At 50.9% G+C, this 12,500-nt stretch overlaps 1 protein-coding gene across 1 annotated transcript in view; it reads right to left on the reverse strand.

Annotated features, from left to right (window-relative positions):
• LOC308159584 (glutamate receptor 2-like) overlaps positions 1-12,500 on the reverse strand; it is a gene marked incomplete at both ends in the record, with an annotated part of 25,793 nt that overhangs the window by 3,507 nt on the left and 9,786 nt on the right. The window contains 15 exon segments of the mRNA XM_080533400.1: positions 135-382; positions 1,396-1,594; positions 3,427-3,794; positions 5,958-5,959; positions 5,962-6,163; positions 6,374-6,382; positions 6,384-6,479; positions 7,015-7,119; positions 7,405-7,430; positions 7,433-7,571; positions 8,255-8,413; positions 9,644-9,697; positions 10,269-10,399; positions 10,402-10,464; positions 11,796-12,035. Coding sequence (XP_080389526.1) covers positions 135-382; positions 1,396-1,594; positions 3,427-3,794; positions 5,958-5,959; positions 5,962-6,163; positions 6,374-6,382; positions 6,384-6,479; positions 7,015-7,119; positions 7,405-7,430; positions 7,433-7,571; positions 8,255-8,413; positions 9,644-9,697; positions 10,269-10,399; positions 10,402-10,464; positions 11,796-12,035 — 2,041 coding nt within the window.

The following is a 12,500-nucleotide window of genomic DNA, read 5'->3' on the forward strand; positions in this document are numbered from 1 at the left end:
AGACAGGAATGGGTGTTGCCATGGCTACACAGCCCCCCTCCTGCTTGCTGCTGCTATACAAACCAATGTGGCTCCATCAGGGTAGGTGGGATACTATAACAACATAGAGCATATTGTTATACTATTCCACCCACCTTAATGGCGATGATTTGGGCGTTGCGATGCCGTAGCCCTTGGAGTCCAGGTTCCCCCCGACCTTCATGGTGTCACACGGCTTCCGCTGCTCGATGTACTCGTTCATGGTGGACTCCAGCAGGTAGGCGTACTTCCCCTTGGACTTGCGCACGCGCAGGACCCCCTCGGCCGTCTTCTTCACGAACGGGGAGGGCTCGGCGCTCTTCATGTACTGCCACATCTTGTCGAACAGAGCTATCTTCGACCTCTGTTGGGGGGTGGGGGGTGGGGGGGGGGTGGTTGAAGGTCAATATGAATCACCATACATGCATGCTAACTCTTACCTTTAACTCATTTACTGCCGAGGCTGAATAAAGTCGACCAAAGTCATCGACATTCTGGAGTGCCCAGGGTGACTTTATTATTCACGCATAAATGAATCGATGATGAGGCCTTGTCCTGGCAAATACTGTCCGGGCGGCCAACATTTGTGAGGGGGACGTCATCAGGTCTTTCGAACGTCCTTGCTATGCCGATGCTAGCATTCTGGACAGATTTATTGTGAAGTAGCTAGTGTTTTAGAATGTACTGAAACTACCTTGCTAGCTAGCTAGCTAGATTTGTCCAGGCTGCCAGAATGTGTCTGTTTGGCCATCCAAACACTATTTGTCAAGACAGCCTCATTTTGTAGCCAATCAAAGTATTGTCGCTAGGTAAATACCACATAAACACACTTGGCACTTGAGGTGGTGAGTGTTCCGGAATTCTTTGGCACTTAGTGAGTTAACAGTTAACGCCGCCACATTATAGGAAAGAGAGCTAGCACCCAAAGTCTTTCTTTACCTCCCAATCCCTCTCTCCTACACCCTATCAATGGCTTGACCCCTGACCCCGATCATTTGGGAGTGTGAATGTGTTTAATCGAGAGTATTGACCAGAGTATGAGAGCATATTGACGAATGTATGAAAGTATATTGACCATTGTATTAGTGTGTATTGACCAGTGTATGAGACGGGGTTTGAGTGCATTATATGCTCTGATACGGGGCCATGTTACATTCATGTGTATTGATTACGGTGGCTATTTGGCCTGTCCTCTGGCTATTTGCTCTGTCTTTCCTTAACCACACGACACGGCTCTGGGATGGTGTGTGTGTGTGTGTGTGTGTGTGCGTGCGTGTGCGCACGTCCGTGTCCACGCCTGTTTGTGTGCCTGTTTGTGCGAGCCTTGCGTGTGTGTGTGTGTGTGTGTGTGTGTGTGTGCGCGCGTCTCCTACTCACTCTGAAGAACTCCTTGGTGGAGCCTGAGTCTAGCGTGCCGTAGGCGATCTCCGTCTGCTTGGCCAGGTCCTCGGCGCCCTCTATGGGCGACACCATGCGCTCCACGGTGAGGAAGGCGGCCAGGTTGGCGGTGTAGGAGGAGATGATGATGAGGGTGAAGAACCACCACACCCCCCCGACTATACGCCCGGACAGAGATCTGACAGGGGATCAACAGAGTCAAGCAACGCACACGCACACACACACACACACACGCACACACACACGCACACACACGCACACGCACACACGCACACACACACACACACACACTCACACTCACACTCACACTCACTCAGGTACGCACGCGCACACACTCACTCAGGTACGCATATGCACACACTCACACTCAGGTACGCACGCACACACACACACACACACACACATGCATGCACGCACTCACACTCACACACACACACTCAGGAAACGCACACACAAGTGCACATGCATGCACGCAGACACACACACACACACACACACACGCACACACACACACAATACATCCACCTACCCAAACATACGCACACACACACCTGCCAACCTCCTTTACAGAAGTTCGCTTAAAATAAAAGGAGAGAAGCGAAAGGAACCATACACCTGGGAGATCCTGAAAGACCGAGGGGGGGAGAGAGAGAGAGAGAGAGAGAGAGAGAGAGAGAGAGAGAGAGAGAGAGAGAGAGACAGAGAGAGAGAGAGAGACAGAGAGAGAGAGGGAGGAGTGGTTGCCTGGTTGAGCTGTGGCATAGAGAGAGAGAAAGAGAGAGCAAAAAGGTGGGAAGATAAAGACAGATAGATAAGATAGAAAAAAGAAAGAAAGAAAGAAAGAAAGAAAGAAAGAACGAGAAAAGAAGAAAGGAAAGAAAGATAGATAGAAGGCCTGGTAGTCCCGTAAGCGTAGAGGAGAGTAACGGGAATATGCAGCAAAAACACGGTACCCCTCCAAAGAGGCAGGAACAGGATGTGACATCATGCATTCACGGCCCCCCTCTGCGTGGTGGATATACGCTCACGGAAGAAGCCTGCCACTCAGGACGTAAAACAGCCCCCCCGAGTGGCACACCCCTAAATCCTGGGCTGGCGCCTCAATACAACGTGGCCTCCTCCCTCCCCTCCCCTTCCCTCCCCCCCACCACCCCGATCTGAGAAACACAGGACAGGCCAAAACAATATGGAGGAGGATCCCAAACAGTGAGGGGGGGGGGGGGGTTGCTTTCACCTGTCCTGTCCGTCCCCATCGTTCCAGACAAAGAGTAGGAAGGGGCTTATCGGTTTTTTTACGGTCGCTAAGTCGCAGTGTTCAAAACTGAAGTCACATTGTCAAAACTCTTCATACAGTCAGCGATACAGAAGGACATTTGACAGCGACTCATCTTACATTGCTTTCACACAAAATGCATTCAATGACCACATTCTCCAAAACCCACAAACTCTTTTCTCATTCAAACTCCACCACCTGCAAAACACTACGGACGTATTTGCAACACATTTTTCCAATGTTAACACACTTTTGTTCAAAACTGTGAAGAACACATTGAAAACAGAATGACTTGGTGATTCTTTTTTTTGCAGTAATCATATTGAAATGTCTAGAAAATATTAGCAGAATAAGAATATATACAATGAAATGAAATGGACTAGATGCATTGCCAGGGAAGATGTTAGACGTGGCCAGATGCAGACCAGAGGGTGGACCAGAACTAGTGAACCAGTTTTGAACACTGCGACTTAGCGATCGTAAAAAGAACTGTAAGAGGGGTTCAAAGAGGAAGGAAGCCGTCGTCGAGCATTGAGACCCAGCCGTGCAGAGCGGTTAGCGTTCGGACTCAAGACATGAGGAGCGTTGACTAGGGAGAGAGAGAGCGCCAGGGCTGTAGGGGGAAGTAGCACTATAAGCAACAGCGACAGGATGGACATATATGCACCGACGCCAGGTCAAAGGGGGGGACCGCTCACGCAGAGCCGTCACGGTAAGGGGGCGCACACGACACCAACCTTGGCGAGATATCGCATCCTTGCTGCATAAAGGCACCAAGAGAGAACCAGAGACTATTAAAGATGCCAAACTCGTTGGTGGACTCGCTGGTGGGCAGCTGTCCGTCCTCGTACTCTTCCATGTGCCACTCGTAGGGGCTGAAGCGGCTGACCAGGAAGAGCACCACGCTGACGCCGATGTAGGCGAAAACGATGCACATCCAGATCTCGTAGGCTAAGGGGTCCAGGAAGGAGAACACCCCGGGCTTGGACTTCTGGGGCTTCTTGATCATGATGGAGATGCCGAGGCTCATGAAGGGCTTGGAGAAGTCGATCACCTCCTCCCGGACCAGGGTGATGGTCAGAGGGGCCACGGCGATGTCCGCTTTCTGTGGGAGGGAGAATGGGTGGTAGTGGGGGGGGGGGGGGGGGGGGGACAGAGAGGTGGGGTGGTTGGGGGTGGCGGTCAGTAGACAGTGGTTTGTGTAGCAGTGACACAGATAGCGTTAATGTTCACCTAGACTTTTATTGTTATTTATTTTTATTTAACCTTTATTTAACCAGGCAGGGCCAATAAGAACTCATTCTTATTTACATTGGCGGCCTGGCAAAAGACAAAAGCCTCTTGGGGGGAGGGGGGGGGGGGGGCTGGAAAGATATCAGGTTATATGTTAAAAACAAAGAACACACACGACAGACAGTCAGACCCTGTGTACCAGCTTCCCTGCCTTTCCCCTATACAATCTCTATTGTATTTTTTATGTGTTATTTCTGAGTTATTATTAGTTATTAGTTATTATTATTAACTCTCACCCTCAACACTTTATTAGGAAAACTATACTAATACTGGGTAGGGTCTCCCTTTGCTCTCAAAACAGCTTACATTTTTCATGGTACTGATTCCACAAGATGTTGGAAACATTCCTTTGACATTCTGGTCCATGGTGACATGATTGCATCACGCAATTCCTGCTGATTTTTTCTGGTGCACTTTCAAGCTGTGAATCTCCCGTTCTACCGCATCTCTATTGGATTCAGATCCGGTGACTTGGGAAGGCCACTGAAGAACACTGAACTCATTGTCACGTTCATGAAACCAGTTTGAGACGACTTTTGCTTTGTGACATGGTGCATTCATATGCTGGATGTAGCCATTAGAAGATGGGGAAATTGTGGCCATGAAAGGATGCAATATGGTCAGCAACAATCTTCAAACAGGCTGTGGCATTCAAGCGATGATTGATTGGTATTAACGAGCCTAAAGTGTGCCAAGAACACATTCCCCACACGATCACACCACCTCCACCAGCAGGTTGGGTCCAGGGATTTCTGCTGTTGGGTGCCAAAATCTGACCCTACCATCTGTGTGCCTCAGCAGAAGTCCAGATTCATCAGACCAGGCGAGGTTTTTGCCAGTCTTCAACCGTCCAGTTTTGGTGATCCTGTGCCCACTCGAAGCCTCAGCCTCTCTGTTCTTGGCTGACAGTGGAACCCGACATGGCCCATCCGCCTCAAGGTTCCACGTGTTGTGCATTCTGAGATGCTTTTTTCGGCTCCAACCACAATTGGACAGAGGCGGTTCTCTGAGTTAGCGGAGCCTTTCTGTCAGCTCCAACCAGTCTGGTCGTTCTCCGTTGACACCAACGAGGCGTTTCCGTTCGCAGAATATCCGCTCGCTCACGGGATGTTTTTTCTTCATGGTACCTTCCTGAGTAATCTCTAGAGACTGCTGCACATGGAAATCCAGGAGATCAGTAGTTTTAGAAATACTCAAACTGGGTCGTCTGGCAGCAACAATCTTGCCACGGTCAGAACCACTGTTTCTCCCCTATGCTGATGGTTGATGTGAACATTACCTGAGGCTGCTGGTCCGTATCTGCAGGGTTCTATGCATTGCTCTGCTGCCACACGATTGGCTGATTTGGCTGATGAGATAATTGCATGAGTGAGAAGGTGTATAGGTGTTCCTAATAACGTGTTCAGTGAGGGTATGTTTTAATTATCTCATTGTGTAAAGTGTCTTTGGGTCTTAGAAAAGCAGGATAAAAGTTTGACGTTTCATTTCTAATAAAATGGACGACCAACCGTCTGTTTATTGTCTTTCTTTGAACAAGTCACTTTTGGAATTGTGCAGTCACTTTTTTTTATTCATTGCATACTTTCCAAACCAGGTTGTCTTTTCAATAATTGACCAGGCAAAATACAAGTTTAATAATTATTATCAGTATAATAATAATAATAATAATAATAATAATAATAATAATAATAATAATAATAATAATAATAATTCATTGTATTTATATAACACTTTTCCGGGGCTCAAAGACGCTGGTATTATTATTTATTTATTATGATTATCTATCTCAGTATTGTAGTAGATACGGTTGTTATTATTTAATGCGATACCCACGATGACCTGTCTGTTCTTTTGTTCTTTGTTATTCATGTAAAAAAAGAAAAGAAAAATAAAGTATAACATTATATATTATATTATTATTTGGGTTGTCATAGCGAATTATGGATCTATTCTTTTGGAGCGTGGTTGGTCATACCCGTACACCAGCTCCCCGACCATGCCGTTCCAGATCTTGGTCTCGGCGTCTCGTGCTCCGTACTTCCCGTCTCCCACAATCCTCAGCTGGTACCGTATCCCACAATGCTTAGCGATCTCGGCGGCCAGGTCGACGCAGTAGCCTTCGTAGCGGTCGTTGTCTAAGAACAGCTCTGCGTTCTTCTTCAGCATCACGTAGGGTGCCTCCTGCAACACACACGCACATGCACACACACACGCACGCACGCACACACACACACACACACACACACACACACACACACACACACACACACACACACACACAATGTCGGTGCATTTGAGTGCTCATTATAAAACGTATTATACAATCACAGTTGTATTTTTTCACACACACACACACACACACACACATACACATGCTCGCCACGCTATTACCAGAATGGTGGGTCACGATCACGGTCTTATTCTCCGGCATGGTGTCGTTGGGGAAGACGTCTGACTTGGTCACCACCATCTTATCCACCTCATTCCAGTAGCCGATCTGTCAAACACACAGAACTCTCTGTCACAACTCACGCCTTGTGCTGATCTCTCTCTGCCCTCCATCTCTCTCTCTCTCTCTCTCTCTCTCTCTCTCTCTCTCTCTCTCTCTCTCTCTCTCTCTCTCTTTCTCTCCCTCCATCTCTCTCTCTCCCCCTCCCTCCATCTCTCTTTCTCCTCCTCCCTCCTCTCTCTCACCTTTCTCCTCCCTCTCTCTCTCCCCCTCCCTCCCCCTCTCTCTCTCTCCCTCCTCCTCCCTCCCTCTCTCTCTCTCTCCCCCTCCCTCTCTCTCTCCCCCTCCCTCTCTCTCTCCCCCTCCCTCCCCCCTCTCTCTCTCTCTCTCTCCCTCCTCCTCCCTCCCTCTCTCTCTCTCACTCCCCCTCCCTCTCTCTCTCTCTCCCCCTCCCTCCCTCCCCCCCTCCCTCCCTCTCGCCCTCTCTCCCCTGACTGTGAGGGTGGGTGTGGGCTGATAGGCCGAGAGTGTGGGAGAGGGAGGGGTGGTGGGCTGTGATTGGCTGGCTGGGTGTGTCCTGTACCTTGACTGGGCCGCTGTTCTTCAGCTCCATCACGTTGACAGAGTAGTTGATGCGTTTACCGTACTGGTCGAACTGGATGTTCCCCGTCAGCCCCTCCACACGCACCTACACACACACATACACACACACACACACACACATATGCACGCACGCACACACACACACATATACACACACACACATATACACACACACACACACACATTGGTTATCTGCTGTCAACACATCTACAGAACATATGCACGCACACACATACACGCACGCACGCACACACTCTCGCATTCTCACCAACGACGTCACAACGACGTCGTTTCCTTCCCGAGAACTTCCCCCATTCACCCCTCCACACCCCCCCACCCCCCCCAACTCTGCCGCGGTGTCCATGGTAACCTGTTTGAGGGCGCGCTCTATCTCATCCCCTGCGCCCAGGGCACGGCGGGGTTGGCCAGGCAGTCTCCGTTGTTCCCCCGCCGGCTGAAGTCGATCCTCTGCTTGTGGAGGAAGCGGAACGCCTCCGTCATCACCTGGACCGCATCGTAGGTCAGGGCTGACGAATACTGGAGAGAGAGAGAGGGAGGGAGGGGGGGGGAGGGGGAGGGAGAGAGGGAGGGGGGGGGGGGGAGGGGGGGGAGGGAGGGAGAGAGAGGAGGGAAGGAGGGAGGGAGGGGGAGAGAGTGAGAGGGAGGGGGAGAGAGGGAGAGGGAGGGGGAGAGAGAGGGAGGGAGGGAGGGGGAGCGAGGGAGGGAGAGGGAGGGAGTGGGAGAGAGGGAGGGAGGGGGAGGGAGAGAGTGGGAGAGAGGGAGAGGGAGGGAGGGAGGGAGAGGGAGGGAGAGGGGGAGGGAGGGAGAGAGAGGGAGAGGGAGGGGGGGAGGGGGAGGGAGGGAGAGAGAGGGAGAGAGAGGGAGAGAGAGGGAGGGGGGGAGGGAGAGAGAGGAAGGGAGGGAGGGAAAGATAGAGAGGGAGGGAGGGTGGGAGGGAGGGAGGGAGAGGGAGAGCGAGAGATGGAGGGCAGAGAGAGAGAGGAGAGGGAGGGAGAGGGATATTAAATAAAGACAGTTAAACATCGGCCCTGTCCAATATCAACTCTCGCCTCTTTCCCTGAGAGACTTGATGTATTATTTATGAACTATCCTACGGATTAATAACAATGATTGATAGAGAGGCACTTTCCAGAGGTGGTCAGAGGTGGTCAGGGGGGGGGGGGTCAGAGGTCAGAGGGGGGGTCAGAGGTCAGCGTTACCCTGATCCTGTTGTCGGCTCCGGGGTATTCCTTCTCCTCCAGCGCCTCCCATCGCTGGTCAAACTTGGCCACCAGCGGCTCGTCAAAGTCCACGATCTGGAACCCTGACACGTTAGCTCCTCCGTACTGGATCTTAGACAGGTCTCCGTCCACGAACCCCTGGATCACACACACACACACACACACACACACACACTGGAATGTTACATGCATCGATTCTGTTGAAGTGTCCTAGCACACTCCTTCTAAGCCGTTAAGTAGAATTTCAGCCTGTTCCTGTTATGTTCGAAGTCGGCGTTCTCATTGGTTGCTTAGAGTCACATGGTTGTTAGTCACATGATCCATTCAGAGGTTGAGCAGCCATGTTCCTGTAAAGCGAGCTAGAGAACAGTATTTCACAATATTTGTGGACATTATTTCCTAGCCATTTTTTGCCCTTGGTTTACTTTACATTTTCACACGACTAGAAACAACCTGACCACACGGAAACGCCGTATCTTCAATAAACGGACGGACAAGTGATATGTTGAGAAATCTGTTCATGCTCCCGTGTCGTTGAAGCTACCCGACGCTACATTAGTCAAGTTAAAGTGTTTAAAGTGTTTAAAGTATCTGGTGATGTGTGCCTTGCTACGTGCTCAGGTGGCAGATTACACACACACACGCATACGCACAGGGCTGACGAATACTGGAGAGAGAGAGGAAGGGAGAGAGAGGGAGGAGAGAGAGAGGGAGGGAGAGAGGGAGGGGGAGGGAGAGAGGGGGGAGAGAGGGAGAGAGAGGGAGGGAGAGAGAGGGAGAGGGGAGAGGGGGGGGAGAGAGGGAGGGAGAGAGAGGAGGGAGGGAGAGAGAGGGGGGATGGAGAGAGGGAGGGGGAGAGAGGGAGAGAGAGAGGGAGGGAGGGAGAGAGAGGGAGGGAGGGGGGAGGGAGAGAGGGGAGGGAGGGAGAGAGAGGGGGGATGGAGAGAGGGAGGGGAGAGAGGGAGAGAGAGAGAGGGGGGGGGAGAGGGAGGGAGGGAGGAGAGAGGAGGGAGGGAGAGAGAGGGGGGATGGAGAGAGGGAGGGGGAGAGAGGGAGAGAGAGAGGGAGGGAGAGAGAGGGAGGGAGGGGGAGGGAGAGAGGGAGGGAGAGAGGAGGGAGGGAGGGAGAGAGGGGGGATGGAGAGAGGGAGGGGGAGAAGAGGGAGAGAGAGGAGAGAGAGAGGGAGAGAGAGAGGGAGAGAGAGAGAGGGAGAGAGAGGAGGGAGGGGGAGAGAGGGAGACAAACGCACATGCGTACATCCATACACACACACAGATTCCATCCAGATGATCTGCAGTCATGTGTTATTATTATTATTATTATTATTATGATTATTATTATTATAATAAGAGGAAGAGAGTCACACACCAGGTTGGCGATGATGTAATGGTATCCTTTAACGTGCCTCCCGATGGTGATGACCTGGGGGGGGGGAGCACAAGATGATGAACCACAAACCGCTGTCATCTAACCTCTGCAACAACTCACTGTACACACACACACACACACACACACACACACACACACACACACACACACATACACCAAAACTAACAAACACACAGGCACACATCCATACACACACCCACGCGCGCACCCGTTCCATGAGAAACATCCTAAACGAACAAACACATGTGCACACGTACGCACGCACACATACATACACACACACACCTGAACTAACAAACACACACACCCACCCACCCACCCACACACACCCACACACCCACACACCCACCCACCCACACACACACACCCCCAGCCCGCCCCCCCACCACACACACACCTACACACACCCCGCCCCCCCCCACCCACACACACACACCCCCCCCTCCACACACACACACCCACACACACACCCCCAGCGCCCGCCCCCCCACCACACACACACTACACGCACCCCACCCCCCCATCCACACACACACACCAGCCCCCCCCACACACACACACACCCACACACACACACCCCCAGCCCGCCCCCCCACACACACACCTGTTCCATGATGTCTTTGACCTTGTCCTGCTCACAGTCCAGGATGACCCTTCTCTCCTTGCGCAGCTCCAGGTCCTGGAACAGTGATCGGTACGCCTCGTCCTTCCTCTCGTCCTTCAGGTTCCCCACGTGATGGCCGTCACCTGCCACTTCCTCTCCGCCGCCGTGTCCAGCACCACCTGGAGGGTGGTCAGGCCTGCCACACACACACACACACACACACACACACACACACACACACACACACACACACACACACCAAACAACAAACAAACAAACACCACGCCCAATCAGGGTGGTGGACAGAGTCGGGGGATTTTACACTAGAACAGCCACCCCTGTGAGTAAAGACAAATGTTTTATATCTTTGCATCTTCTCAATCAGGACCCTCCTTTCATGAATTTTCCTAGATATGTGCGTTCTACCACCCCAGTATCCTTACATTTTCAAAATCACAACAGGATAAGCTAGTATGAAGCTATTTTGACGTTTTTCTGTGTAGGAAGTAGACTAATTTACAAGCGGCCAACTAGTGGTCGTTGTGTGTGAATAGCAGCTTGAGCATTGTAAAGAGTAGTTTTAGTAGGTCAAAAAGGCACGGCTGTAGTGTTAACAACACAGGAAAGAAGCTGTCCTTCATGTCCTTCAATCATGGCCGCCGAATCTCCCCCTGATGTCTCTCCTCACTGTGGTCAGAGAACGCCAGCCACACACAGTAGCACTGTACTACACATGATGTTATGTTATGTCTATATACCTCTGTACTACACTGTAGCATAATATGATGGCGTATCAACTCAGATTGTAGATGGATTTGAAGACACGGTTGATTATTGAACCAGTCTGAAAATATGCGGAGTCTAGGGGAAGTCCATCTGAAACACATGTAAATATGATGTAGCGGTCACAGATTCCAATTAGGTAGGTGACCTCTACGTTCTATTTACATGTTGTTACATAGCCGACCGCCGTATCTCCCGTACTCAGCATATTTTCAGACCGCTTCAATAATCAGCAATCGGAGAGGGAAGTAGGGAACATTGTCTGAAACGTTGACGCGTTACAATGTGCCCCATCTTCCCACGTCTACCTCTACCACAGGGGGCGCTGACTATGGCTGACCCCGTGCCTAGAGCCTTACATTTATGTCGATCTGAATCTAATCGGATCTAAACCACCCCTCCCCCGGCAGTGTGTCTAGTCTGACAGGAGCTTGTCGTGGATTTAGTCTGGTTTCTTCTCTATTGATATTGAATATTGAGAGTTTGCAAAGTCCAGAGGCCCAAAGCCCCCTCCTTCTCTGAGCCACCCCCCTTATATACAAAGCTGACACCCTTATGAGATCACTAATCTCGGCAAACAAATGTGGTGACAGGAAACGCTAAAGTGCGACACAGAGTTATTGCGCAACAAGTCATTGGCACTGTCCTCCAGGCAGACTGAATTGTTAGCTACGCTTTCCCAGAATGTAGAGATACAGACTTCAATTCCCAGTCTATTTGATAGAAAACGACAAGGAGCTTCACCTCTGTCGCTGTCGTAGAGGTAGGCGAACTTCTCCCACTTGTAGTACTCCACCAGGCTGATCAGAGGCCCTTTGATGTCGGGCCTCATCTGCAGCACGAACTGGTTGAGGCCGTCGGCCGGGAACGAGGGCGTGATGAAGGAGACGTGGAGCGTCTCGCAGAAGGACGTGATGGTGTTCACCGATTTCTTATCGTAGAAGCCGAAGATGGCGTACACTCCCCGGGAGAACTGGGAACAGACTGGGGTGGTGGGGAGAGAGAGAAATGAGAGAGAGTACATTAATTAACAATTCCCATAGCCAAACTTGCAGCAGAGACAGTGAAGAAGTGAATTCTGCACCTAGCAATTAAAAAAATACCCCCAAAAAAACAACACATCATTTTTTTGGCATTTTTGCATTTTCAGATTTGGCGGCCCCCAGGAAAAAAAGCAACAACAACATTTCCTTTGAAGCCTGGATGGCCTTGGATACGGTCGTGAGGCACGCCAGGTCACATGCTCTCTCTGCACGCCAGGTCACATGGTCTCTCTGCACAGCCGCCGCAGGAAGAGACGTTAGTGAACTCCACGCCGCAAAACCAGGAGTAGATTTTGTTGATGTGTCAACAAGAGAGAGAAAAAAATCTCATTTTAAAAGCAGAGAGAGGATAGTCTCTATAAAATCATTCCCCCCCCGCGACTGTGAAGCATGTGAGGGAGGACTT

Source organism: Nansenia antarctica (genome assembly GCF_963989245.1).
Source record: "Nansenia antarctica genome assembly, chromosome: 6".
Taxonomy (NCBI): Eukaryota; Metazoa; Chordata; class Actinopteri; order Argentiniformes; family Microstomatidae; genus Nansenia; species Nansenia antarctica.